Source organism: Micropterus dolomieu, linkage group LG17, assembly GCF_021292245.1.
Source record: "Micropterus dolomieu isolate WLL.071019.BEF.003 ecotype Adirondacks linkage group LG17, ASM2129224v1, whole genome shotgun sequence".
Lineage (NCBI taxonomy): Eukaryota > Metazoa > Chordata > Actinopteri > Centrarchiformes > Centrarchidae > Micropterus > Micropterus dolomieu.
Window position 1 is genome coordinate 17,730,706 of NC_060166.1, and position 23,437 is coordinate 17,754,142.

The window sequence follows — 23,437 nt, forward strand, 5'->3', positions numbered from 1 at the left end:
TATGTGAGAAACCTCATGTAACACATGCATCAGAGCCCCTGATGTATGCTGTAATAAGTGCCTGTTAAAACAATACAAAATGAAAATCCATCCAACTAATGAACGTCAAAAGAAGTTTATATTTCTTTAGAAACCATGGTTAAAGATCATTAGTAGCCTTTTCTAAAGTAAGGTTGTAATTTGCCTACTTGTAGCATCCCTACCAGTGTCCTCCCTTTCACAAGCTTATTTTCCTAAACCTAATGCTAACACTACACGGGCATAGCCAACCCAAGTTAAAGGAAGATGAACTCCTTCATTCTGGGAGTGCTCCACTGCTACTGTAGGAATCTCACAGTGAGCCTAGGTAGCACATGGTTAATCACACAGACCATTAGCTCCAACCCGCTCAGCAGTAACCCGGTAAACACTGGTGCCTTAATGCATTTGGAGAGATGAGGGTGTGCTAGTTAAGTGTGTGAGAACTTCCTTCCATATGGCAGCCATTATGTCCTAATGAGCTTCTTCCTCTGATAGCTATGCTAAGCATGTAGCACTCATGTTGCCCAGTCTGTCCTCCTGTCAAGGCCAGCTACCTTCAAGTCTGTGTCTTGACATATGATTCCTACATCCACATAGTTAATGGCAGACTTGAGGAATGAAAACAGGAAGGGGAGGCACACAGCGCTTAAAAAAAGCAATATGACTGAATGGTGTGTGTTTATCTACTACGGAAGAGCCCAGGAAAAACCTGTAGGTAACTGGCTTATCCAGGTAACTTCAGGAGTACCTTTGTGACGTTGGGTGGAACTTCACGATTAACTCATACTATGAAAGGTGGATAGTTTACCCAAGGTCTGCTGCCATGGCAATTTAGGCTGCATCTCTAAACTGCTCTAAGCAGGTTATCTTCGTGGTTAAGTTACCCATATACACACCACATCTGTACTCAGTGTTAAGGAGATTAATACATACCACTTGACATGTTACTCCTAACTCAATAGCATTACATTACAGCAAGCCCTGCAGCCTCTGTGATTTAGGGAAAATAATTAATGGGCCAATTTCTGAGATGTAGACCATATGTATAGGCTAACTTAATTGAATTATCCTAAATGTTTCCACATATTTAGATTGACTATTTTACGCGTCCAAACCGGGTTGGGATTAATAATCTGAGAACAAAATTCCTAGATGAAAGTGGTAAATTTGTAACAACAGAACTTAGAAATTCCCTAAGATTAAAGTCACAAAAAATCCAAATGTTTTCTTTTGAATACACCCAATTCTCGAAAGTCCCAATGCACATGATAATATGGTGATTGTAGGCTGAAATTCACTGCATGCATAATACATGGCAGAGGTGTATGATGTTGCAGCCTTGTAAAATGAAGCGATGTGGTTCCTTGACAAAAAACACAATATTTTTTTTATAAATGTATGACTATAATTTCAGAGAATATTCAAGTTTTTAACTTGTAGATTTGTGGAATAAAATCCTTTAAATTTACCACTTTAATCTTGGAACCCCACTCCCCTGGCTCCTGGCTGGATTTATTACAGTGGACATAATATGCAGTTGTACCTTTACATCTTAATCATATTACACATTAAAGAAGAATCCATAAAATACTAAATAGAGAATAACAACAAGAACCCTGTTAATCTAATTACAATTTTACTTAATGCACTGCTAACAAGACTAACCTGTATTTGTTGGCCCCACCGTGTTAGATTTTGCCATTAATGTTTCTTCACACTCCTCATATCATGACACTATCATCAGGCATTCTTCTGGGAAAAATACAGAGCATCCGCCATTGTGAAAATAAATCTGCCTGCACGGTGGAACCTGCCCAAGTGAAAGCGCACCAACTCCAATTAAGTTAACACCAACTCACTAACTAAGAAACTAACATCTTATTCACCGTCGTAGTACCATTTAACACCTGTGCGGGCAATGAGAGTTTGTCAACCCTGAGTTTGCTTGATAACCCTGAGTTAAATCTGAGTAAGTTAAACTCCCTTTGTAGTACTGGGCTCTGGAAACACAACATTTCTGCTGTTCAACTACTTCAGCAGATTTGGTTGAAACAATAATCCATCTGGCCTTTTAAATCTTCCCAGAGGAAGAGTTTGTCTATCTTTTCAGATAATCATCCTAACAGTGCAATAAAACATCTCAAGCATTTTTTGGTGCTTTGGTGGCCATTGAGTTTTCTTAATCCAATATTTTAACTGAACACTTAAACGACGGCTCTAGTGGTTCAGTAAAGCACAAGTATCCATTACTGGAAGGTCTGATGTAGTCTGCCAGAAGCTGCACTCAGTTGTTTAATAGCTGATAATTTCCATAAATGATCACCTTAAGTAATATCTTTAAGTGTTTTTGTACAGTTCTGGGTGTATAAAGAAAATGTCCAGGGATAAAAGTACTGATTACTCAATGATTAAGTTCATGTTACATCAGTCCAGCCAACTTTGAATGGATCTGTTCATCTATGAAGGCTTACATTGTTAATATCAGTGAATCTTTCAGTAACCTCTAATAAACAGAACAAGAGAGCCGCCAGCCAAGGCAAAGACCAACGTGTCAGAGATAATCATGTGGTCTGCACTGCACTTCTTTATGAAAACAAAGAACATCATGACATCCACACCTAAAAATCTCCAGCACCACAGCGGCTATATAGCGACTCAGTTTTGGTTAAAGAAATCATTGAAATGAGACCAAAACAAACAATAAGGTCTGCCATCATTAAAACCATTTGGTTCCCATCATATCTTAATTCAAAACACTGTCTGCTGCACTCATTTGACACAAATGAAGCCCTTTAATGTGTTAACTGAGCCTTAAGATTAAGGTTCAGTATCCAGGATTAAACAGTTTTAGGACCAAGAGAGTTGGGTGCATAAATGTTATTGCAGACGAGATCGAGGTCTTTACCTCATTTTCTGACAATGATTTAGCTTGAAACCATAACAGGCCTACAAATGTGTCCTTTTGTCTCAATGAGACGTTCAATAGGCGCATGTTACTCAGAAGTCAAAACAAAATGCTTAGGATTCACATGGAGCTCTGCAGTGGAACTAACTGCGTGTTAACACTCAAACAGGTTAAGCTTTACGCATGGTGTGTTAGTTAACTTAAGGTGAAAGGACCATTCCAGACCTTTTCCCTACATTGTAATTAAGGGAGTCACATGCACGGATGTATGATATTATTGCCTAAGCTATGTGACAGCAGCGGAAGAGAAACAAAGACTGACTGATGATTCATGGATTCCATCAGAGTTTTCCCAAGATGCCCATATTTTTTGCCATATTCAAAAGCAGTTCGCAAGCACGAGTCTTAAATTACTTCTAAACTGGGCACAATAGCGCACAAATACGCCATTCCACAAGTATCATACTAAAATAATAGTATGTTATAGCGTAACAGAGCTAAGCATGGAGGAGAGAGGTATTTTTTTCCTAAAAAAGCAAACACATATTGTCTTTTTAAGCCAAAGATTCCAGAGCCACTCTACTGCAAATGCAAGGAGCCATCTCCAACCGTATCTCTTCAGCACACAAATAAGCACACCTTAATACACACATACACAAGCATATGTGCAGAGGTGTACATACAGTAAACGGACATACACAGTGACAGATGTGTTTAATTTAATAGGGAAGGAAACCAATCCTGCCCAGACATGAGCTCAGTGATTGAGGTGAGAACTGAGCCTATGGGAGACAGCCCAAGGTCCTGGGGATTAAACACTAGAGTTCACGTGAAGAAAGACGATTCCCGTGTGAGAAATTGTGATTTATATTGCAACAGCTTTAAAGCTTTCTGCAGCTTTCCCCAGAGCGAATGCTTGGTGATAACACTGTCCACAACACTTTTAATGGTAAAAAATAATTTATTAAATAATAACATTCTGGTTTGACTTTGGTGGTATACCTATGTGTGTGCATGTCTGAAAAGAGAGAACAGTATCATTTTGTTTGCCCAAACATTTCCCCCAAAGTCAAGACTGTTTAATTAACATAGTTGCTTCTAGTATTTAATACTGTGTCATCACAACCTGAATCAGCCCCATTTCTTCTTAAATGTGAGTAATTCCGAATATCTGCTGATGTCATTACATAGCTAAAACCTTCTAATACAACAGGATCCAGGCACTGTCCATAATCACTCCTCTAGAAAGTGCTCTGAAAACAGCCAGGCTTTTTTTAGTGAGTACCAGATGCTTTCTGTCCTCACACTGTTATGTGCCTGAGCTCTCTTAATTTCATGCAGACCCATGCACCAATTTAACCAAAGCAAAGCCTAGTCCAAGACTTAATAGAGTGGGACAGAATGGCATTCACAAGCAGTGGTAAATACAACCATTACAGAGCAGGCTCCAGTGTCTCAGCACATGCTTGGGCTGTGTCCAGGCTGTTTATTACCTCACAGTGTCAACACCATGGCCTTGGTGTTGGTGGCTGACATACATTTCCATGGATGGTGCCTTCTGTCTCATATCAAAGATTGGAAGCATGTGGCCGGTCGGCCCCCTCAACACACAGTGGGCTCTACCACCACATCTTGGCAGGAATACCAAAGAGAGTACCGTTCAAGAGGCCAATCCATGATGAGTGCTGAAAAGAGGGGAGAGAGAGCAGAGCACAGGCTCTCACTTGAAGTATTACCAGAGCCAGGCTGCTCTTTAACACTGCTCTCAGATCTCCCTCTACTGAAGTCTAGCTGGAGTGAATTGTGCTGAAAAGGCAAGGCTGATATGTTGTCTCAGCAGCAACCCCTCTCATCCTTCTTTCTTATGGTTTGTCTGAAGCACCATCAGTGTTAATAGTGATAGTGAGAGATCATTTGCCATACACATAGTGATCCAGAAAAGCATTACTTTCTCGGTAACAAACTCATTTAATCTCCTTATTTGCCATTTAGGCCAATCATTGAGTGTTATGTCTGCCTCACAAAGAAACACGTTCTTTAAACATGCAGTAACAGATTTTTTTGGCCACTTGGGGCAGCGGAAACAAGTTGTAAACAAAACACTGACATTTATCACATTTTAAGTTAATGTAGCAAAGTTGTTCACAAAGAGTTACCTAATTACAGACCAACATTAGTGTTCATTTGTAGTCGTGTTTCTATCCACCTGGAAACTGTAGGTCCAATATTCACACTCCTTTAGCTCTGTTTTGGTCTCAACCAACTCCTGAGGAAATTATATGACTCTTTAGCAGTTAAATCCTCCACTATGTCCACCAACTAGTTGCTCACTTTTTCTGTGTATGCTGTATCGTGCAGGGCAGGTAGTGTACAGTGGGGTTTTAGGGCTTTTTTGCTGAAAACAGCTGCCTGTTCTGGCTGGAAACCAGGTTGATGAGAGCAGTGAAAGGGAACATAGAGCTATGGGGAACTGCAGCAGAAATTCTCTGTGGATTCGTCACTACGAGCAATCTCCTTCACATACAAGGAGTCATGTGATCCAGTGTTAAAATAAAAATCTATTATAGCTGCCTTCATTTTGGCTTGTATCAACACACAAATGCACAAACACACTTGTACACTTACACATACGGAGCTTACTTATGCTTGCACATAGGGGATAAACCAAAGTGCTCAAATACAATACAATAACAATGAATAGGACAAAATAAAGTAATTCTCTTGAGGAAATTTGAAAAGACTGATTTACCTTTGCAATAAAACAGCAGCTCACGTGCACTTCCTCAGGCTTCAGTACAGGTGCAGCATATAATATACAAATGGAAAGATAGGTTGGCAAATGGACGAACACCCAGAAAATCAGTCAAGGCAGAGACAGCAAACTCTTAAATGCTACAATACTACAGGAATGGGAAAGGGTAAGAACATGCAGGAAACACCATATAATAAATCTGATGAAGCCTTGTGAAACAGCTTCATGACCAAACATCAAGTCCAGTTGCCTTAGTACGCCAAGATAAATCTACAGAGGCCAACATTCCTGCCTCTCTCTACCGTATCTGCTTTTTCTCCACCGTACACGAACCCCATACATGACAGTAATAAGTCTGTCATTGTGGAATGTTAAAGCTCACAACGCAAATCTAATAACGATGAGGATTCCCTAGTGAAACCCTGGTGGCGCAGTGTGCACATATAGATATACAGGTTTCCCAGGTAGTTGTAACCTTTCGTATTAATTATGTTATGCTGGAATGTGCCATACATATCTACTGTGGACGGACAGCAAGTTTCCTTGCTGGTCTGTCAAGGAATAATAATAGTTAAGGTTTTTGGGAATGTCCCATTGCTCAATTTACTGGTTAAGTGAACACTTTCAGTATAATGATGGCACTATCCAAAGTAATAAGTCTGCACTTTTCATAAAATAATGTTATTATTATTAATAGTCCATAGATTTGTCACAGTTCTTACTGGTTTAATATTGCTCATGTAGCCAGGTTATTTTCACCCTGCTATTTCAGGTGTTTCTGCTTTCCAGTGAGTTTTGCCAACAGAAGGCCTTAGATCAAACTACTGTGGAGGATTTCTGTGGTCTCACCATTTAATGGATATGTTTTCCCAATTTCCTGAAAGCTCTGTGTATTCCTGTAATTGTTTTAGGAGTTAAGGAACAAACCTCATCTAGTCACACTGGTATTAATCCTCTCTACAAGACAATGTCATAAGTTTAAGTCTTACATAATATTATTTATGATATAACAATGAAACTTAGACAGAGTGTCTGTTACTGTACCATTACTGTAGTCAAACCTCACACAAGATTTTCATATAGACCAATTTGAATTATTGTTTTGAATTAATATTTTTTAATTATTTTGGACTGAAGAAATACAGCAAAGCAAATGTTAATTATGACAAGGACCTAACAAGACTTTCCAAAAGGATTCTGAAACTGAATTTTATGAATAAGAATACAGCTAAAATGCTCTAAAATGACTTAACAACTGGGCTGAATCCCTTACAACAAAGAATAATTGGTGTATGTCTCTGCACCGAGCAGAGGTTCAGTGGAGGAACCTGGCTGAACACAGGAGATTGGCTGACTCTCTCCTTGTATAATGATTCTGGCTGAGGAGTGAGGTTAAATCTGTCTCAAGAGATGAGACAAGGAAAAACGTTTTAAAAGAAGAGCAAGATGAATTCTTACTGAGAGGGATGAAAGCACAGGATGTGGAAGAGAAAAAGAAAAAACAGAGGTATTCTGATTAGATCTAATGTCTCTGTTCCCAATCTGTCACTCCGATGTGTGAAAACCAAAGAGCCCATGTCAAAACAAACGCAAGGGAGAGCTGCCTCTAAGAAACAACGACATGTTCCTGTGAAATGTTAAAACCCCAGGCAGGCAGGCACTTTCTCCTGGGAAAGTCAAGGAATCAAACAGGAGAGCATCTGCTGTGTGTATGTGTGTGTGTGTGTGTGTGTGTGTGTGTGTGTGTATGTGTGTGTGTGTGTGTGTGTGTGTTTGCAAGCATGTGGGGGGTAGGAACCAATTATCCTCTGTTCACCATTCTGTCTCACCGGGAATATTCCAAAACACTAACAACCATCCTCCTGTTTGCGTGTTGACGTAGACCGCAGGCGTTTGGACAGTAGAAAGAACAGACGCTGACGAGACAATGGCCAGAGACAAGGGGGGAGATCAGGTTTTGTTTACTGCTTACTGTAAGTGTTGACCATTTAATGATGACAGATCCCAGGTTCAGACTGTTTAGTTGCACTGTAGGTGTTATTATTTAGAAGAATGAGTCTGAGGTTAGTTAGTAACCTCTCAGGTACTTAAACCCTCCCCTCCCCAACCCTAAGTAATAATAGCTGATTCAATACATATCTAATGAATAGTTTGATATTTGGGGAAATTCACTTAGCCTACTAGGGAGTTCGATGAGAACACTGATACCACTTTGATAACTGTACAGTACTGTAATTATAGGGCTACAGCCAGCAGTCAGTTAGCTTAGCACAAAGACTGCACACAGGGGGAAAAAGGTGGCCTGGCTTTATCCAAAGGTAAAAAAATCTGCCTTCCAGCACCTCTAAAGTAGCCAGGCAACTAGTGTAGACTCCAGGAAGTTACTGCTCCCACCCAAGAAACAGTGTGGGACATAACCCCTCATAAAACAGCAAATTGTCATTTTTACAATTCAGTCATTCTACAGATTAAACAAATGATATATCCTATGTTAATTAGTGAGCTTTAGAGGTGCTAGTACAGTGATTTTGTTACCTTCGGACAGAGCCAAGTTAGCTGTTTCTCTCTGTTTCCAGTCTTTAGGTTAAGCTAGCAAACCAGCTGCTGGCTGTAGCTTCATATTATTTACCTTACAGATATAAGAGTGGTATCAACCATCTCGTCTAACTCTCCATCAGGACGCAAAGAGCCTTTCTCTATTACCAAAATGTTGAACTTCTCACTTTAAGTTGCTTGTCACAACTAAAAACTAATTTGAGTAATCTAATTACTTAAAGAATTATTGAACTATTATTCCTAAAGTGAAATATTGTCATATTATGTGACAACATTTGTTCTGGGCTTTTACTTCCTTAACCATTTGAAACCAGAACTGCACATACCCTCGTTAACATACAGTTTTTTATAGAGTGGAGGCTCAGCTAGGTTAGCCACAGCACTCCAGGCTCTAGCCTTCAAAGGAAATCATTCCTCCCAGAGAGCACTTCTTCTACCTTTTACTGCTCAGAGACCCCCACAGAGCAGCCTCATCCAATCATAGCTACACTACACGCTCATTCTGCCTTTGCAAAGTGAAAGCATAAGTTCTGAACTGGGCCTATTAAAGCCTAAACAACATGTTGCACACAAAGCTGCACTCAGCTCAATGCTGTATACTGTATGAATGCCTGCAATGCAAAGGAACGGAGCAGGTTTATAAACACGACCAACTTTTTTATCTGAAAACTCACCATATTGGCATTGCGTCCCTTTGAAGCCCAGTGGACACTGACATATCTGATCTCCAGTCTCTGCACAATGGCCTCCATTGAAACATGTATTGGCACCACACACCCCTGCAGATACCACATTATATTTTATTTTATTTATTTACTTTATTATACCAGGAAGTCCTTTGAGATATTAATCTCTTTTCCGTGGGAGACCTGGCCAAGACGGCACAGTTACAATTTTAATAGAAATAAAAACACAGTTGAGTGAAACAAACATCACATATCAAAGACAGGGACTAAAATCTGCTCACATGAGGCAGTGACATTTCTTAGCTAAATGGAGTTTTAACATGGCTTTAAATTCATTTAATGGGATAAGATCATTTAGATGTATATCACATACCATAAGGCTGCTGATGTTTCCATGTTTGTGTGCATTTCTATGTGTATGGATGATAAAGATCCCCATCCAGTCAGTGGGCTGGCTACATTCCTGCCTAATGTAATTGACATTTCTCCAGTTTAGCCTTATGTGATACATATGCAGGCAAAATGCTATTACTCACTATGCAGACAGCCCATCTCTTCACCTTTCCGAGTCCAGCCAGGGCAACACTTGTAGACTGTGTGTGACTCCGTGCTATACACCTGTCTGTACACTGTGTAGTATGCTGTCCTGAGAAGGAGAAATGATGTTATAGTACACAATTTGATTTTATGGAAGTTACATTATAAGTGTATGCATATTGATGAAGATAATATGACCTGTAAAGAATAAAATATTTATGATTTCAACTCACTATAACATTAAATTTGATATCTGTTTTATTCAAATGTCTATAAATAGCAAGACCTCACCTCATTATATCAATTATATGTGTACTAATTAACAGTTACTTTTCAGAATGGAACCAGTTTTTCATATTAGATGAACGTGAACCTAGTTTGTGACTTTTTGATTATGATCTCTGATCCCACTGAGCAGGCAAAGAGAAAGAGAGGCTCTCTTTCCATCAACAGTCATTCCAGTTGTGCTTATAAATGGCAAAAACATGGCAATGGCACTTGACTTGAAACACTTGCAGTGGGTCAATGTATAAAACACTTCATCATGACTTAACCTACGGCAGCTGTACTTGTGAATGATGTCTTCATGGAATAGTAATGGTCAGTAATACAGTGTTGTGTGTGCTGTGGAAGAATTTTTGCTCTTACCTTCTCTCGTAGCCCATACACCATCTGTGGCTGGTACAGCCCTGTTTCCACACCTTAACCATCCGGGTAAAAGCTTGCACACAAGGCTGACGGACCCCCAACATGGACATCTCCTGGTCAGCACAAACATTTGGCCTGTACATGGAAATCACACAAAACCGAGAAGGAGACAAGATGCAATCAAAAAAATTGTTGAAAAAAAATCTGAAGTACATGTAAATAAAAACTTATTATATATTATATTATATGACAAGACCAGCATGTGAGTAGGCAACGTTTTTTATTGTTGAGTGAGTAGAGAGGGAAGCTACAGAACTCCTGATGGTGGCCTAAGTCTGTTGCAGTGCCAATGTATTCCAGCAGACATGAACTTCCACATGTTCAGTTGCATAAGCATCAGCATCATCACACACATTGTTAAACAATTTTACAGCTTCCTGTGTGGAGCAATATGCTTAAGGTCCAGTTTACACTTAAGGTCCAGGAAAAACACAATCTATGGTTTGGACACTGCCTACAGCAGGCAATAAACAACCAATTAAATTCAACAGGAAATTGTTTTTTTTCTTCATTCATTGTTTGCATGTTCATGTGCCTGCATGCATTCACTGACGTGTATGTTCCCTATGCAGCACAGAGGTTTGTACTCTGCATCTGTCTGTGTTGTCAGTGCAGGTATCCCTAACTATCCAGAGGTGTCCTCCACAAACCATCTGGCTTCAATACAGAGTAGCCTGAAGTTAATTAGAGGAAGTATTCGCCTTCTCCGGTAATTAAAACGATTCCTTCAATCATGCCCAGCACAGTCTATTTAAATTTGGAAACCTCTGGTAGAGTACTACACACAAAAAAAATCACATTCCATTGGAAGCTATTATGCAGAAGCACATTACAGCAGTGCTATAAAACCCATCAATTCTTGTATGGGAACTGAAAGAGCGGCGCCTAGTGGGCACTGAACAGAAAAAACTACAAAGTAACAGAATTACAGACAAAAGCAAAAGTTAAACTATTTGTCAAACTTGGCTTTGACAAATAAACTTCTTTATATGTAGGCTCTGGCACAAGTGTGTAGGCCTAGTTACATTCTAATTTAAAACCATGTAAACGTAAAACATTCTCATTCACCTAATTCGTTAGTAAAATCCAGGCAAAGTGCAAATTAAAAACAGTGGAAACGATCTAAAGTATAAAGCGTCACTTACATGTCAAGATGCAGCTTCAGAGATGATGCGATGTGCATGGTGCTGAATAATATCACACACAAAATATCTGGCAACATAATTTCAGCCGGTTACAGACACGGAGAGAAGTACTCAATCGGCGCAGCCTCTGTGTCCATCAAATGAAGAGCATCCTGACATTTATGGAAGTCCGCCTTAAGACATGACTCAAACGTTGATGTTCGTCTTGCATTTATATTTCCCGAAGCCAGAGCTGCTTTCCCCGGTACTGGTTAAGTAAAGGGAAGACTTGTCTCATGTCAATCGCAGTCTTTGAATGGCTCCTAGTAAACGCACCACCCACAGTCACTAAGGGGCCACCTCCCAAAACCCCCCGCGAGATTGACCTGTGCATCTACTAGCCTATATTATTAACACACCCAGACATGCTTTTGGCTATTTATTGAATAAATGCATGATGTGATGTCCAGTTGTATCAAATGAAATTCTCGCCTAAGGGTTCTTATAAATATATCCTTGATTGAAAAGCTATATCCTCCTTATGTAGGAAATGAGATTGGATTAAATATAAGAAACACAGTATAATGCAGTCCAGTACATACCACAACACTAACTAAATAATTCTGAGGACAGGATAGGACATGAATTTATTGTAAGGATAAATCAATAAATGTTTAACATGCATAATTTATATGATGGCGTTCTGTAAGATATATATTTTATATTAAATAGCTATTAGTTCAGATTAATAACTTTATTGATCCATACAAGGAAATTCAAATGTCCCAGCTGAAAAATGAAGAAGCCTATAAAGAACAGGTGCATAGTATAAATAAGTAACAGACAAACTAGAATACTATATACATTGTGAATATCTACCACATACAATACGAGTCATGTAATTAGGAGTACTGTTGAGAACTTTATGATAAATAAATTCGAGTAAATTCAAATGATTGGTTACCCTTATTGTTTACACATCGAACCAAAAAATAAATAAACTTGGACCAAATGAAACATCAGCATCTCATGTAATGTAATGATAAAGTTTATTGTAATAAATACAGTGATGTAATGTTCCTGCTTTTGACTTCAGCGCTTGGTGCAAGCGACGTCACTTCCTGCTGAGGTTTGGCACTTCCTGTTTGGAGTACAGTCCTGAGGAAGAAGAGAGGTGGTCCTCTCTCGTATCAACACAAGGAGATGCTTGACAGCACCATCGTCTGTACTTCCTACATTTAACTGTACCATTCGGAGTATATTTAGACGTTTTTATTTCCTTCAGGGTTTGATATATATATTGTTCTTTGGAGAGGTAGCTATCCTTAGCGGGAAACGAAACGGTAAGATATCGAAACTAACGCGCTAGCTTGAAATGGCGCTAATGTGTTGTTTAGCTGTCTAACCAAATCTAACGTTAGCTGATCTCCGGACAGTTACTTAAACCATTGAGATAGACAGTTGCAGTTTACTAATTACTTCAGATATTGGTGATTGTTCGTGTTCAAAATCAGTCAAGTAACTATTCTGTATTAACGTTAGTTTCACTAGTATTAGCCAATTGTATATTGTTGTTGCGATTAGCAATTAGTTAGCATTCATGTAAAAGAAAATACATGCCCTGCCAATGTCCAGAGTAGTTCATGACATCCCCCTTTGTGTCTGCCTGCGAAGTCAGAAGACGTTGTCATCATATGATAGTGTCAAGAGCAAATTTCCATCCCACACTACTGCCTACAGCTCATCAGATGCACCAGTAACGTTATCTCTGAGGAGATCCTTGAAGAGATTCTTGTTGTGTGATATGTGTGTAGTAGTTGCAGTTTAATAAGATGTGCCAGTGGGTATGCAGCATGAAAAGTTGTGTGAAGCCACAAAGATCTCTCATTGGCATGTTGTATGCCCCGTGTGACCTTTTTTTGTGACTAACAATTAACTCTGTGTTGCTGAACAAACACACAGCCAGATGAACGGAGCAGCATTCCCTTCCCCCACGGCAGAGATGGCGGAGATGAACCGTATCCAGTATGAGCTGGACTACACCGAGGGGATCAGTCAGAGGATGCGCATCCCTGAGATGCTCAAAGTGGCTCCTCATTCCCACCAGGACCCTGATGTTGGATTTCAGGAGGTCCCCCATAGTGTCATAATGCAAGTCCCAGAGAGAATTGTGGTTTCAGGTTAGTTTGCTGCATTCTGTCAGTGTACGGGCTGTGTTTTCTGTGCTGTTATTAAGTATTATAGGAGTGTTCAGTATATTATTACACAAACTCTGCTGACTGTAATCTAGCTATTACATGACTTTGTTTGAGAGATTCTAGATATCTCTCTATCAGTGGCTCAGGACTTTGGACACCCTTCAGGGGCCCCTTTACTGATCAGCATTAGTATCATGTGAACTATTTAAGACTGAAAATGAAATCTAGAGGCATATTGGTTCACTATGTGAAAATAGAAGTGATTATTCAGCTTAAAGATAGGGTTGGATGATTTACTTTAGAGGTATTTTTGTTATATTTATTGAAGTTCTCTTTAAATCCCAACAGCAATCAACATATGAAATGCTCTGACACAAAATAGGAAAACATCTAGTATCTGTGGCTGTCGCAGAACTGTATCAATCATCCAATCATGATTGGCTGGCCTACCTGCCTGTAAACTCATTTTGGGGAAGTGATTTGAAAGGAAGGCCTGAAGGGACGGGGTGGGATATTTTCGGTTGGATACTGTCAGAAGCTAGCTGCGTATCTACTCCAGCTTTAAGCATTCAAATCTCAGTACATTGTTTAAGATAAGTGAAGAATAAAATGCATCAGTCTCTCATTCGGGACTCCAATTCACACCTTCCTTTGTCAGGAGACAGTAATGACCCCCAGTTCCCCAGACCCAGGGATCTGGACCTAATCCAGTCAACACCACTAGAAACCCTGTCCCTGAAGACTCCACCCAGAGTCCTGACCCTCAATGAGCGGCCCTTGGACTTCCTGGAAGAGGAGCAGCGGGCAGCTCCAGACAGCGAGGAGGTGGTAAGTGATAAAGCAACAAATTACCTATTACCAAGGACATTGCATAAAATTGACTTAAACAATTTATAAACCATAACCCGAATAAATTATTTTTGTAGTTGCGGCCCCAAGGACGATTACGGCGGGAACGCTCAGCCAGTGAGAATGCAGCTGCCCGTCATAACAGTCAGCTGTTACGCAACGATTCCGCGTGAGTATTGGCCTTGGACATGCTATCATTAGCTTGGTACCGGCTCCATCTTATCTCCTAAATGCATGTGCCTGCATGTTACATCTTTGCTTTGGTTCTATGTTTTCTTCCGTCTCTTCGTCTTTTGTGATGTAGCTGGTTGTCTGTGGTCGCTGGTGTTGTAAGCTGTTTTGTTGTGAGAACGTTTGGTGCTTTCGGTGTTGCTGCAGAAGCCAGATGTTTTTGTCGCTGACAATAATCCATTAACACCATGATTTTAAATGTTTGACGCACTAATCCGTTAGGATTTTATCACTTCCAGATTTTAAAAATATTTAATGATGTCAGTACTACTGAAAAAGGATGAAAGATGTTGCTGTTTAGTTAGTAAACACAGTTGAAGACCACACTCCCCTCTCAGCAACACTGTAGGACACAAAACAACACACACACAATGGGAAAACTGTTAAAGGAAAACACAGGATATACATTTTTAAAGCAAAGCTCCTCAGATGTCAAGCACACACAGATTAGCTTTACTTATTTTAATGTAGGCCTACTTCACACTACATGTGAAAAATTATAAATATCCGATGGGGACTTCCATATATGAACAATTTTATAATTATTTGGGGGGGGAAACACTTTCCTGATCATAACTGCATGTGTTGTCCTGGTACTACTGATAAGCTCACCAGCTCTAGTGTGGCTTGAACAGTGAATAAGACAGTGGTTTTTCTTGAGTAGTCTAAGCAGGATTGGAACAATTGTCTTGCCAATGCCTTTTCCGTTTCTGTTTTTTGTTGGGTGTATTATATGTTAGTAAAGCGCTGTTAGTGGTAGGCAGATTGAATCTCTAGCTATTATTACTAACATGAGTTTTACTTAGTAAAGTTGAGGCCAGATTTCCTTATTTCTCTCCCTCTCCTTCCTTTCTTTCCTCTTTGGTCCTTTTCTTCCCTTTTCCTCTGAATTTGCTGCTCTTTATGGTGGGCACTGAGCAGTGTGACCCCTCCTCCCCCGGCCACTGTCCACCCTTGCCCCTCTCTCACCACGACTGAGGAAGAACACAACCTGTACAGCGCTAACGGTGTTCTATCTTTCATCCAGTCCACTACACGTCGGGCTTACCAGCAAGTCCTGGAGGTCTTGGATGAGAACCCTCGCAGGTGACCTCCCAATCATCTGGTCATTATTTGCTTTTAAAAAAAGAAATTGGAAAAAAGGCAACACAGACTGCATCAACTGTCTTTGCTTATGCAAAGTCTCATTGAATCTGCTTTGATTTCTGCTCGTCTGCACCCTGTTTTTAGGGGAAGGGGCTGTTGTGTCTGAAATGTTGTTTGGCCCTTAGTTGTGTTGACAAGTTGGGAGTGTTTGTGTGGTAGGCTTACATGAGACATGATCTTACTGACTATTTGTCACATTCATTAACAATATTAATACAGCGTGTATTAATCAAAATGTAGCCATTTTGCTATTGCTACCGTTTAAATGGGTTTGGTCCTTGACATTACTGCTAGACAAACTGTGCTGACCCACTTGTTTAAGTTGGACTTGGCCTTGTCAACCATTTTAAACAAGCTGACAATGTGCAGAGCATATTAAATAACTTTACAGAATTTATATCGGCGTAGAAAGAACCTTAAAATACTCACAAATTTCAGCTTACACCTTCCCGAGGAAGGCATATGGCAAAAGCAGGGAAAAAGGCCTAAAAATGTGTGTTCATACACTCTGCCCACTTCAGAGGTTTGATTTACAAAACTTTCCTCCACATTCTTAGCCTCATGTCTGGCAGGGAAAAGATTTCTGAAAACCAGATAAAGAAATGACCAAGCAGTCTCATTTAAGAGTGCTTGTGTTAAATAAGACCTTGTAAAAGGCCCAGAAAGATTAGCCTGTTGCTTCCCAGGACAACGCAACAAGTATAGTTACGCGAAAAGGACATGCAAGGTGTGTGCATGTATGTATGCAACACTGTACCGTGTGTATGTTGCTCTTATTTTTCCCTTCTCCCAACCCTGTCTTTCCCCACCTTTATAGCAAACCATCACTGCGAGGGGGGTCGGCCTCAAGCTCCAACCCCCTGCATGAATCCAGGTAACTTCAGCCTGGCTATCTTCATTCTGATCCTTTTGTCCTCATTTTCCTCATCCTTTCCTTCCTTCCATTGTCATGTTGGGTCAAGAAAATAAGATCAGGTCCTGGTAGATTAAAAAAAAAACATCTATTTGAATGATGTCGCTATTGTGAAATTGCGCAATATATATCTAAAATGTACTAAATTATACCCTCTGCCCTGTTTGTACTGTGTAATTCTCAAAGACTCTGTTCTCTTTTCCAGGCTTACACTATCAACATATGAAGCCTCACTGGATGGGGGACCTGATGACATGACTGTGGTCGATGCAACAACACTTCGACGTCAGGTCAGTTCTTAATAAAATCTCCATCTTATGGTTCGAGAGCAAACGGTGGAACCTCTTTGACTGTGACTAAGACGATCTTTCTTCTTAAATTATTCATCTTTAGCTCATCAAGTTGAACCGGAGACTCCAACACTTGGAAGAGGAGAACAAGGAGAGAGCAAAGCGTGAGATGATCCTGTACTCAGTCACTGTAGCTTTCTGGCTCGTCAACACCTGGGTGTGGTTGCGACGTTAGAGCTGGCCTACGTTTCAGCCATCACCATGACAGAAGAACGTACTACCCCTTATTCAATGTGTCAAATGTTAGCTATGCGCTGCACTCAGTCCCTGTAGGAGGAGAAGACCATGTGACACATGTGCCCAAGGCCTGTGGATCACAGGGCTGATATTTTGATTTAGTTTATTTAATACATGTACAGTTTTATTTTTTTACTCTTATTTCATCCGGTCTCGTGTTTTCTCATGTTTTGTTTTTATTACAAATCTTCTCGCTCCACGCTAAGCATGACGTGTTGTAAATATTTGTTCATGTCACTCAGAGCTGTGGAAAGAACCCATCCAGAGACACAGTACAGCAGAGTTTACCAAAATTGGAAAACGGAGCTGTAATGTGGAGATGTAACATGCTGAATATTTATTGCGGACAGAGTAATATGTGAGTTGAACCTGGACATGTAATGGAATTTAGTAAAACCATACATACGATGTTTTGTCCTGTATTTTTATTGATGCATTAAATGAAATGCACACACATCACTATAATTCTGCTGATATATGAAAAAGAATATATGTCTCACACGTGTCTGACACTGGATGAAATGTAACTTTCTTTCCAGTTTTTATTTACGCTGGTTTTAATATTTTAATCGCAATTTCATTTTCCATAAATGTATATTAATGTCTTTTTTTTTTTCTTTAGATGCACTAAAAACTAACTGAAGTGTAGCCAGTGTACAGTTGATTAAAAATAATAATTATTATTATTAAAAAGTTATTAACATCTCTTATCCTAATATGAAGGTATAAAGCTGTTATTGCAACTTAAGGAAACATTAAAGAGACGTGGCCTGATGAAGTAAGGTTTATTCTGTTTTCACACAGTGTTACAATTAAGAAACATAAACAAACTGGCTTTAAAATGTTTAACACAAATATGCTGAACAATTTTCACTATTTTCAACAGATAAAAATATTACTACCTTTTTTTTTTTTTTTTTTTTTTTTTTAATTAAAGCAGGCTTTTCACACAGCTGGTCTATTGCCTGTCAGCACTAAGACATTTAATTTGAAGCACCTTGAAAGCATCAATTCAGCTCCTCAATCAGGCAGCGTGGTGGAGAAGAGGTTTGGTTTGTTTTGGACTTTCTCACTGGTTGAAAAAGCTGTGGCTCACAGGCATTCTCGTCCTCTGGATACACCAATGATGAAGACTTGTTAGAGCCACTCATAAAAAAGAGTAAATTTGTACCTGGACTGAAGGTGGTGATGCCCTCCCTCTGATTCCCAGTTGGTTCATCCTCACTATTGCCTCCTGATGCCACCTCTACTTTTGGTTTGAACACTTGCTGAGGAGAGAACATCGACGTGAAGTCTTCTGTGTCCACGTCCTCCAGATCAGGCAGGTCGTCAATACACAGTGAGTGATGTAGTGGAAGGTGAATGGTTTCCAGTTGCTCTGCATCCTCCAGCTCTGTAACCAGTGGTCCGGGGACATGTGCTCGTACAACCTTGTCTGCTTCAAGTGGAGTCACCCTGACCAGAGAAGGCTGTTTCTTGTCAAACTGCTCACTCATGTATGCCGGCTCTCTCTCCGCATCATTTCTTATGAACTGGATTTGACCGGACTGGTGTTGTTTTTTATCTTCTGCTATTTTCTTTCCTGCAACACTTTCTTGCTCTTGTGCTGGATGCTCTGGATTCACCCCTTCTTTCTCCTCTCCGACAGGCTGCTTTACCTGTGATTTGTCCTGGTCATTTTTCTCTGACTGCTCTCTCTGCAACTTTTGACCTGGCTGCTCTGCATCTGGATGCTCACTGTTTGGCTGATGCCCCTGTGTTGACTGACGCTGCAAGAACTCTTCATGGGCATCCAGGCTGTCCTGCACAAAGGCTTGGATCTTCCCTCCATCAGTCAAAAGATGGGTGTTGTTTTCCTCACATTGAGTCTCCGGAGTAGTGGGAGCCTCAGCCACCCCTGAAATAAAAACAGATTATAGTGTATAGTGATGCAAATCCACATTTACTCTGTGTATGTGCACTAGGTTAGTAAAAGTTAAAGCCACTTCACCTTTCTCCTGTAGCTCTTGGAGACGCTGTCTCTTCTGGGCTTCACTTCGAATCTTTGCCATACCATCCAAGCTGTCCTGAATCTTTCTCCTCTCTCGTGTTTCCCATTGCTCCCTCTCTTTGCGCTCAGCTTCCAGCCCTCCCACTGCCCATGCCTCTGCACATGCCCTGTCTTTGAGGAACACAGGGCGATCATCGAGGAAGGTGAGTTGCTTGAGGTGCACGATCACGGTCTTCCTGTAGTTTGGGATCTTTTTCACCACCTCATTTCCCATTAGACTCAGCACTCGCAGCTCTGGCATGGCCTCAAGAACACGGAGGATCTCAGGGTCACATAACAGATTGTGAGACATGTCCAGCACACTGATTGCCAGACATAGGCTCAGATGCTCTATGTCCCCCACAGTCTGCAGCTTGTTGTGGGCAATCTGCAGAGTGCTCAGGTCGGGGAGGCAGGAGATGTGCTGTATGGTGTGTATGTAGTTGTTGGAGATATTCAGGGTGCAGAGCTTTTTCAGAGGTTCAAGGTTTTCCAGCTTGTTTATGAGGTTCTGCTGAAGGAACAAGCAGCGCAGATCAGTCTGGGCACCCAGGTTCTCAATGCGTTGAAAGCCATTACTTTCCAGCCAGAGACACTTCAGGCCTGTGTACTCCTCTAAGTTCTCAATGGTGGAGAAACCTTTGAAATGCAGATACAAGGTGTCATTCAGGCAAGGTGTTAAGTAAAGTTTGTTCTGCTTGCAAAGGTCTTTCAGAAATTCCTTGGTCATTCGTGGCCCTGAATATTTCCCCCTTTTCTCTTGAAGTGGGCTTTGAAGTTTGTTATTGTCCTTGTTTTCTTCAGCTCCATCCTTTATCACGGAATCCACTCCATCTTTGACGGCATCTCCACTTTCCATCTGAGTCGCTGTCGCTACTTTATCTCCCATCGTTTCCTGGACTTCAGCAGTGGACTACGCCGACAGTATGTCAAATTAAGTTAACAAGCAGGAGAAACAGAAATACTTTCTACTTATTTTGTGTATGAATTCTAGCAGTCTGCAAAATTTATAGTCCCGTAAATGTCAGTCTGAAATCTGCTGTCTAAGCTATCGTTTACGTTTGTTTCCATGGTAACGCTTGGTCATTACGGTAGGAACGGTCTGGCTGACCGAATATTATTGTTTCTTGTTCCGTGTCGGACCGCTGTAGGTGTTGCACCGCTGTCAGTGGTCAACATGGCGTCCGGCTACATACTAAATCGTGGCGCGCTGACCTTAGGAATTCACTGCCAGCGTGTTTGCCGAAGCATATCGTTTACACAGGTTAGAGAGAAAAAGCGATGGATGAAAGCATACACATACCTCATGGCCAAGAAGTTAAAGCTCGAAGGACCTCCACCACCGAAACCACGGTGAGGCTAACGTTAGCTAACAAGAGTTCACTAGAGAGCGTCTCAAGGCCATGCATGCACTGAAGTTGATATATAAGACATTGTGTTTGTTCCTATAAGCCGATTAAGTAGACTTCATATAGATTCAATAGTGTAGTTACATTACAAACTTTGTCAGTGCAGACTTGTTAAGCAGCGTGTGTGTTGTTAAGTTTTCCAACTCAGGTGCGTTGCTAGGACCCAATGTGTGCCTCCAATTTTTTTTTGCATAATTTTATATTTAAGAATTTTGTATTAAGTATGAATTCTGTCTGTCAGCTCAAATTATAGATTTTATTTTGTTGTTTTTTTGCATAACCCCAACAGCACCATTCAGAAGTAATAACCATTTTCTGTTTGACTTTCCTATAGCTCTCAACAGCCTAACTGGGATTACCATGCTGAGGTACAGGCTTTCAGCAGCCGCCTCAACGAGAGCTTCTCCCTAGAGCTACTGAAAACAGCCTTTGTCAATCCCTGTTACCTGCAGGCGGAGCAAGAGAGGAGGCAGGGGTTAGGCATGGACTCTGAGACCACCGCTCTCGTTCTGAAAGACAATATTAAGATGAGTAAAAAGGGTGCGTCTTTCACTGAAAGCTTCCTGACCGACTGGTGCAGGGCCAGCTTCCCGAGCCTGCCAAGTGAGGGGGTGGAGAGTATCGTAGGGCACCTCAGCAGTTCAGCAGTTGTGGCTTATGTAGCAAGAAATCTCGGCATTGAAGACCTCACCATGAGTGCAGAATGCCCTGTTCCCGATGATGTGCTTCATGCTACATTCATGGCAGTGGTTGGAACTCTACAGGAGAGCAGTGGAGCAGAGCGAACTGGATTTTTCCTCAGAGTAAGTGGCTTGCTGCAGTGGATCATGTGTTCCTCCTTTAGTTTCATCAGTAGGCTATATTTGTACAGCAGTATGACATATTTCTTTTTCCTCTCCCCCACCTGCACCTTCCCCCCCCTCTCTGTAGGATTTCCTGGTCACTCAGCTGATAGGGAAGGAACTGTTTGATATGTGGACAGTTGTCAACCCCATGGGACTACTGGTGGAGGAGCTTACTAAGAGGAACATTCCTCTGCCAGAGCCCCGCCTCATCCGGTCTGCTGGAGCCAGTACTGTCCTGCCGTTATACTTTGTCGGCTTGTACAGGTATGCATGCTGTTGTGGATGCTGTTATACAAAGTACAGCAAATGAAGATTTACTGTGGAGGGGGAAAAAAGGATGGAGTCAGAGCTCACATGTCCTAAAATCAATTTACATCATAAGTTGCACATTTGACATTTTAGTGACATGCAGATAATTCATAAGACTTGATGGTTAAAAATGTTTTGTGTGTAATCTGACTATTTTACTTTTTTTGTGGTTTATTTTTATTTTTTTATTTTTTTATATCTGTGTGTTGATTCAGCGACAAGAAGCTTCTGGCTCAGGGTCCAGGAGAGACACTTGTAGCAGCTGAGGAAGAGGCGGCTCGCGTGGCCCTCCGGAAACTCTACGGCTACACTGAGAACCGCAGACCTTTTGACTTTTCTCCACCACAGAAGCATCAGCAGCCATTAATCCAATCAGTCAGCAGAAATTAATGAAGTAACAAGTATTTTACTGTGGACTACAGACTTGCTATGGACAATAGGGAGAATGTAAAGGAAAATAAGGTCATTAATCATGAGTGTAATGGTGCACTTGTCAGGATTGTTTCTGTTGGTTATTTAAAAGTCAGTTCCCCCAGACAAAGGAGAGCAAAATAAGCCTTATTGTCCAAGTAAAAAGTGCGACTATAGTGTAAGATCCAGGTTTCCACTGTAGCCATCTCACAGAAATCTAATCTATGCGTCTGTGAATAAATTTGATGACATATTCAAGAGTAAAGTTCAGTAATAGATTACCTGGGCTAATAACCTATAGCTTTAGCAGTCCATGGCACAAAATAGACCTGATATGTTGTCGTCCTTGTAAATAATGCAATTGCCAACTTGTTTACTTGGTATTCTGTTAAAATATGTTGCTCATCTGTAATAAAAAGTAATAAATATGTGTGTCATGACTCTGTTCATGGACACTTTTTGGATCATGTCTATTTTCGTATTCTATATCTATATATTCTTTTTATATTATTGTGTATGCCTTTATGAGACTTGATTGTGTGGCTATCAACTTGATATCTAGAATATATATTTTTTTTAATAACATTTTATGGATATTTAAAGTTTAGTCCCAGGTAATGATTCATGTTCTCCACCTGCTTAAGCTATAAAGAAATACATTCACCCAACTGCAGCGATTTGTAGGATTTGTCTTTGAATTAGTACTCTGCAGAGGACTAAACTCATTCTTTTAGGTAAGAGTAATTTTGTACCATGTCATAGTGATCTTTATTAACAAATCCAATGGCTTTTTACATGAATGCTTTCATCTACTCATTACATATGTGTTTTGTGCTATTCTGAAATTTAAATACCGCATTTCAATAAAAACGTAAGCGTTGCAAAGAAACAAGGCCACATATACTTTGGACTGTCTCCCATGGTGTAGCAGTGACAATGCTAATCCGCATGGCGGCGCGCATATGTTAAAGACAGACTAGCAGCGGTCTGTTCACTGTCACGAGTACAACCAAAGAGGTCTCATTGAAGAAACAAGATAGTTCATGTCCTTTTATAACCTTCGGCATCCGCTGTCTCGGGAAATTCCTCGGGCAAGTCACCGCGTGCGCACTCTATTTACTGTAATGTTTTCCATTCAACTCCATGATCTCATCACTACAGATAGTAACGGTTAACTGCAAGAATGAAAAATAAAATTTCGTCATCGACGCTAGTCAAAAC

At 40.6% G+C, this 23,437-nt stretch overlaps 4 protein-coding genes across 6 annotated transcripts in view; 2 read left to right on the forward strand and 2 right to left on the reverse strand.

Annotated features, from left to right (window-relative positions):
* Window positions 1-11,431, reverse strand: part of megf6 (multiple EGF like domains 6) — a 58,192-nt gene extending 46,761 nt beyond the window's left edge. The window contains exons 1-4 of the mRNA XM_046074109.1: window positions 11,311-11,431; window positions 10,106-10,240; window positions 9,457-9,566; window positions 8,909-9,013 (exon numbers count right to left, since the gene is read on the reverse strand). Coding sequence (XP_045930065.1) covers window positions 8,909-9,013; window positions 9,457-9,566; window positions 10,106-10,240; window positions 11,311-11,387 — 427 coding nt within the window. The 5' untranslated portion in view covers window positions 11,388-11,431. The remainder of the gene's footprint in view (window positions 1-8,908; window positions 9,014-9,456; window positions 9,567-10,105; window positions 10,241-11,310) is intronic.
* Window positions 11,432-12,415: 984 nt separating this feature from the next.
* Window positions 12,416-17,621, forward strand: mffa (mitochondrial fission factor a). 3 transcript variants are annotated; one of them, XM_046074110.1, is made up of 8 exons: window positions 12,416-12,632; window positions 13,252-13,469; window positions 14,146-14,315; window positions 14,414-14,505; window positions 15,489-15,653; window positions 16,531-16,587; window positions 16,832-16,916; window positions 17,020-17,621. In XM_046074110.1, exons 2-8 carry the CDS (start codon window positions 13,256-13,258, stop codon window positions 17,149-17,151), a joined length of 915 nt encoding a protein of 304 aa, XP_045930066.1. In that variant the 5' UTR covers window positions 12,416-12,632; window positions 13,252-13,255; the 3' UTR covers window positions 17,152-17,621. The 3 variants fall into 3 exon arrangements, with proteins under 3 accessions (XP_045930066.1, XP_045930067.1, XP_045930068.1); XM_046074111.1 differs by lacking the exon at window positions 15,489-15,653 and having other exon boundaries at window positions 12,421-12,632; XM_046074112.1 differs by lacking the exons at window positions 15,489-15,653; window positions 16,531-16,587 and having other exon boundaries at window positions 12,425-12,632.
* Window positions 17,622-18,116: 495 nt separating this feature from the next.
* On the reverse strand, window positions 18,117-20,313 carry dnaaf1 (dynein axonemal assembly factor 1). Its single transcript, XM_046074155.1, has 3 exons — window positions 20,302-20,313; window positions 19,204-20,155; window positions 18,117-19,110 (listed from the first exon to the last, which is right to left on the reverse strand). The coding sequence occupies exons 1-3, from the start codon at window positions 20,311-20,313 to the stop codon at window positions 18,221-18,223; spliced, it is 1,854 nt and encodes a 617-aa protein (XP_045930111.1). The 3' UTR covers window positions 18,117-18,220.
* Window positions 20,314-20,387: 74 nt separating this feature from the next.
* On the forward strand, window positions 20,388-22,680 carry mrpl44 (mitochondrial ribosomal protein L44). The gene is made up of 4 exons (XM_046074275.1): window positions 20,388-20,595; window positions 20,986-21,454; window positions 21,582-21,760; window positions 22,021-22,680. The coding sequence occupies exons 1-4, from the start codon at window positions 20,420-20,422 to the stop codon at window positions 22,193-22,195; spliced, it is 999 nt and encodes a 332-aa protein (XP_045930231.1). The 5' UTR covers window positions 20,388-20,419; the 3' UTR covers window positions 22,196-22,680.
* The last annotated feature ends 757 nt before the right edge of the window (window positions 22,681-23,437 follow it).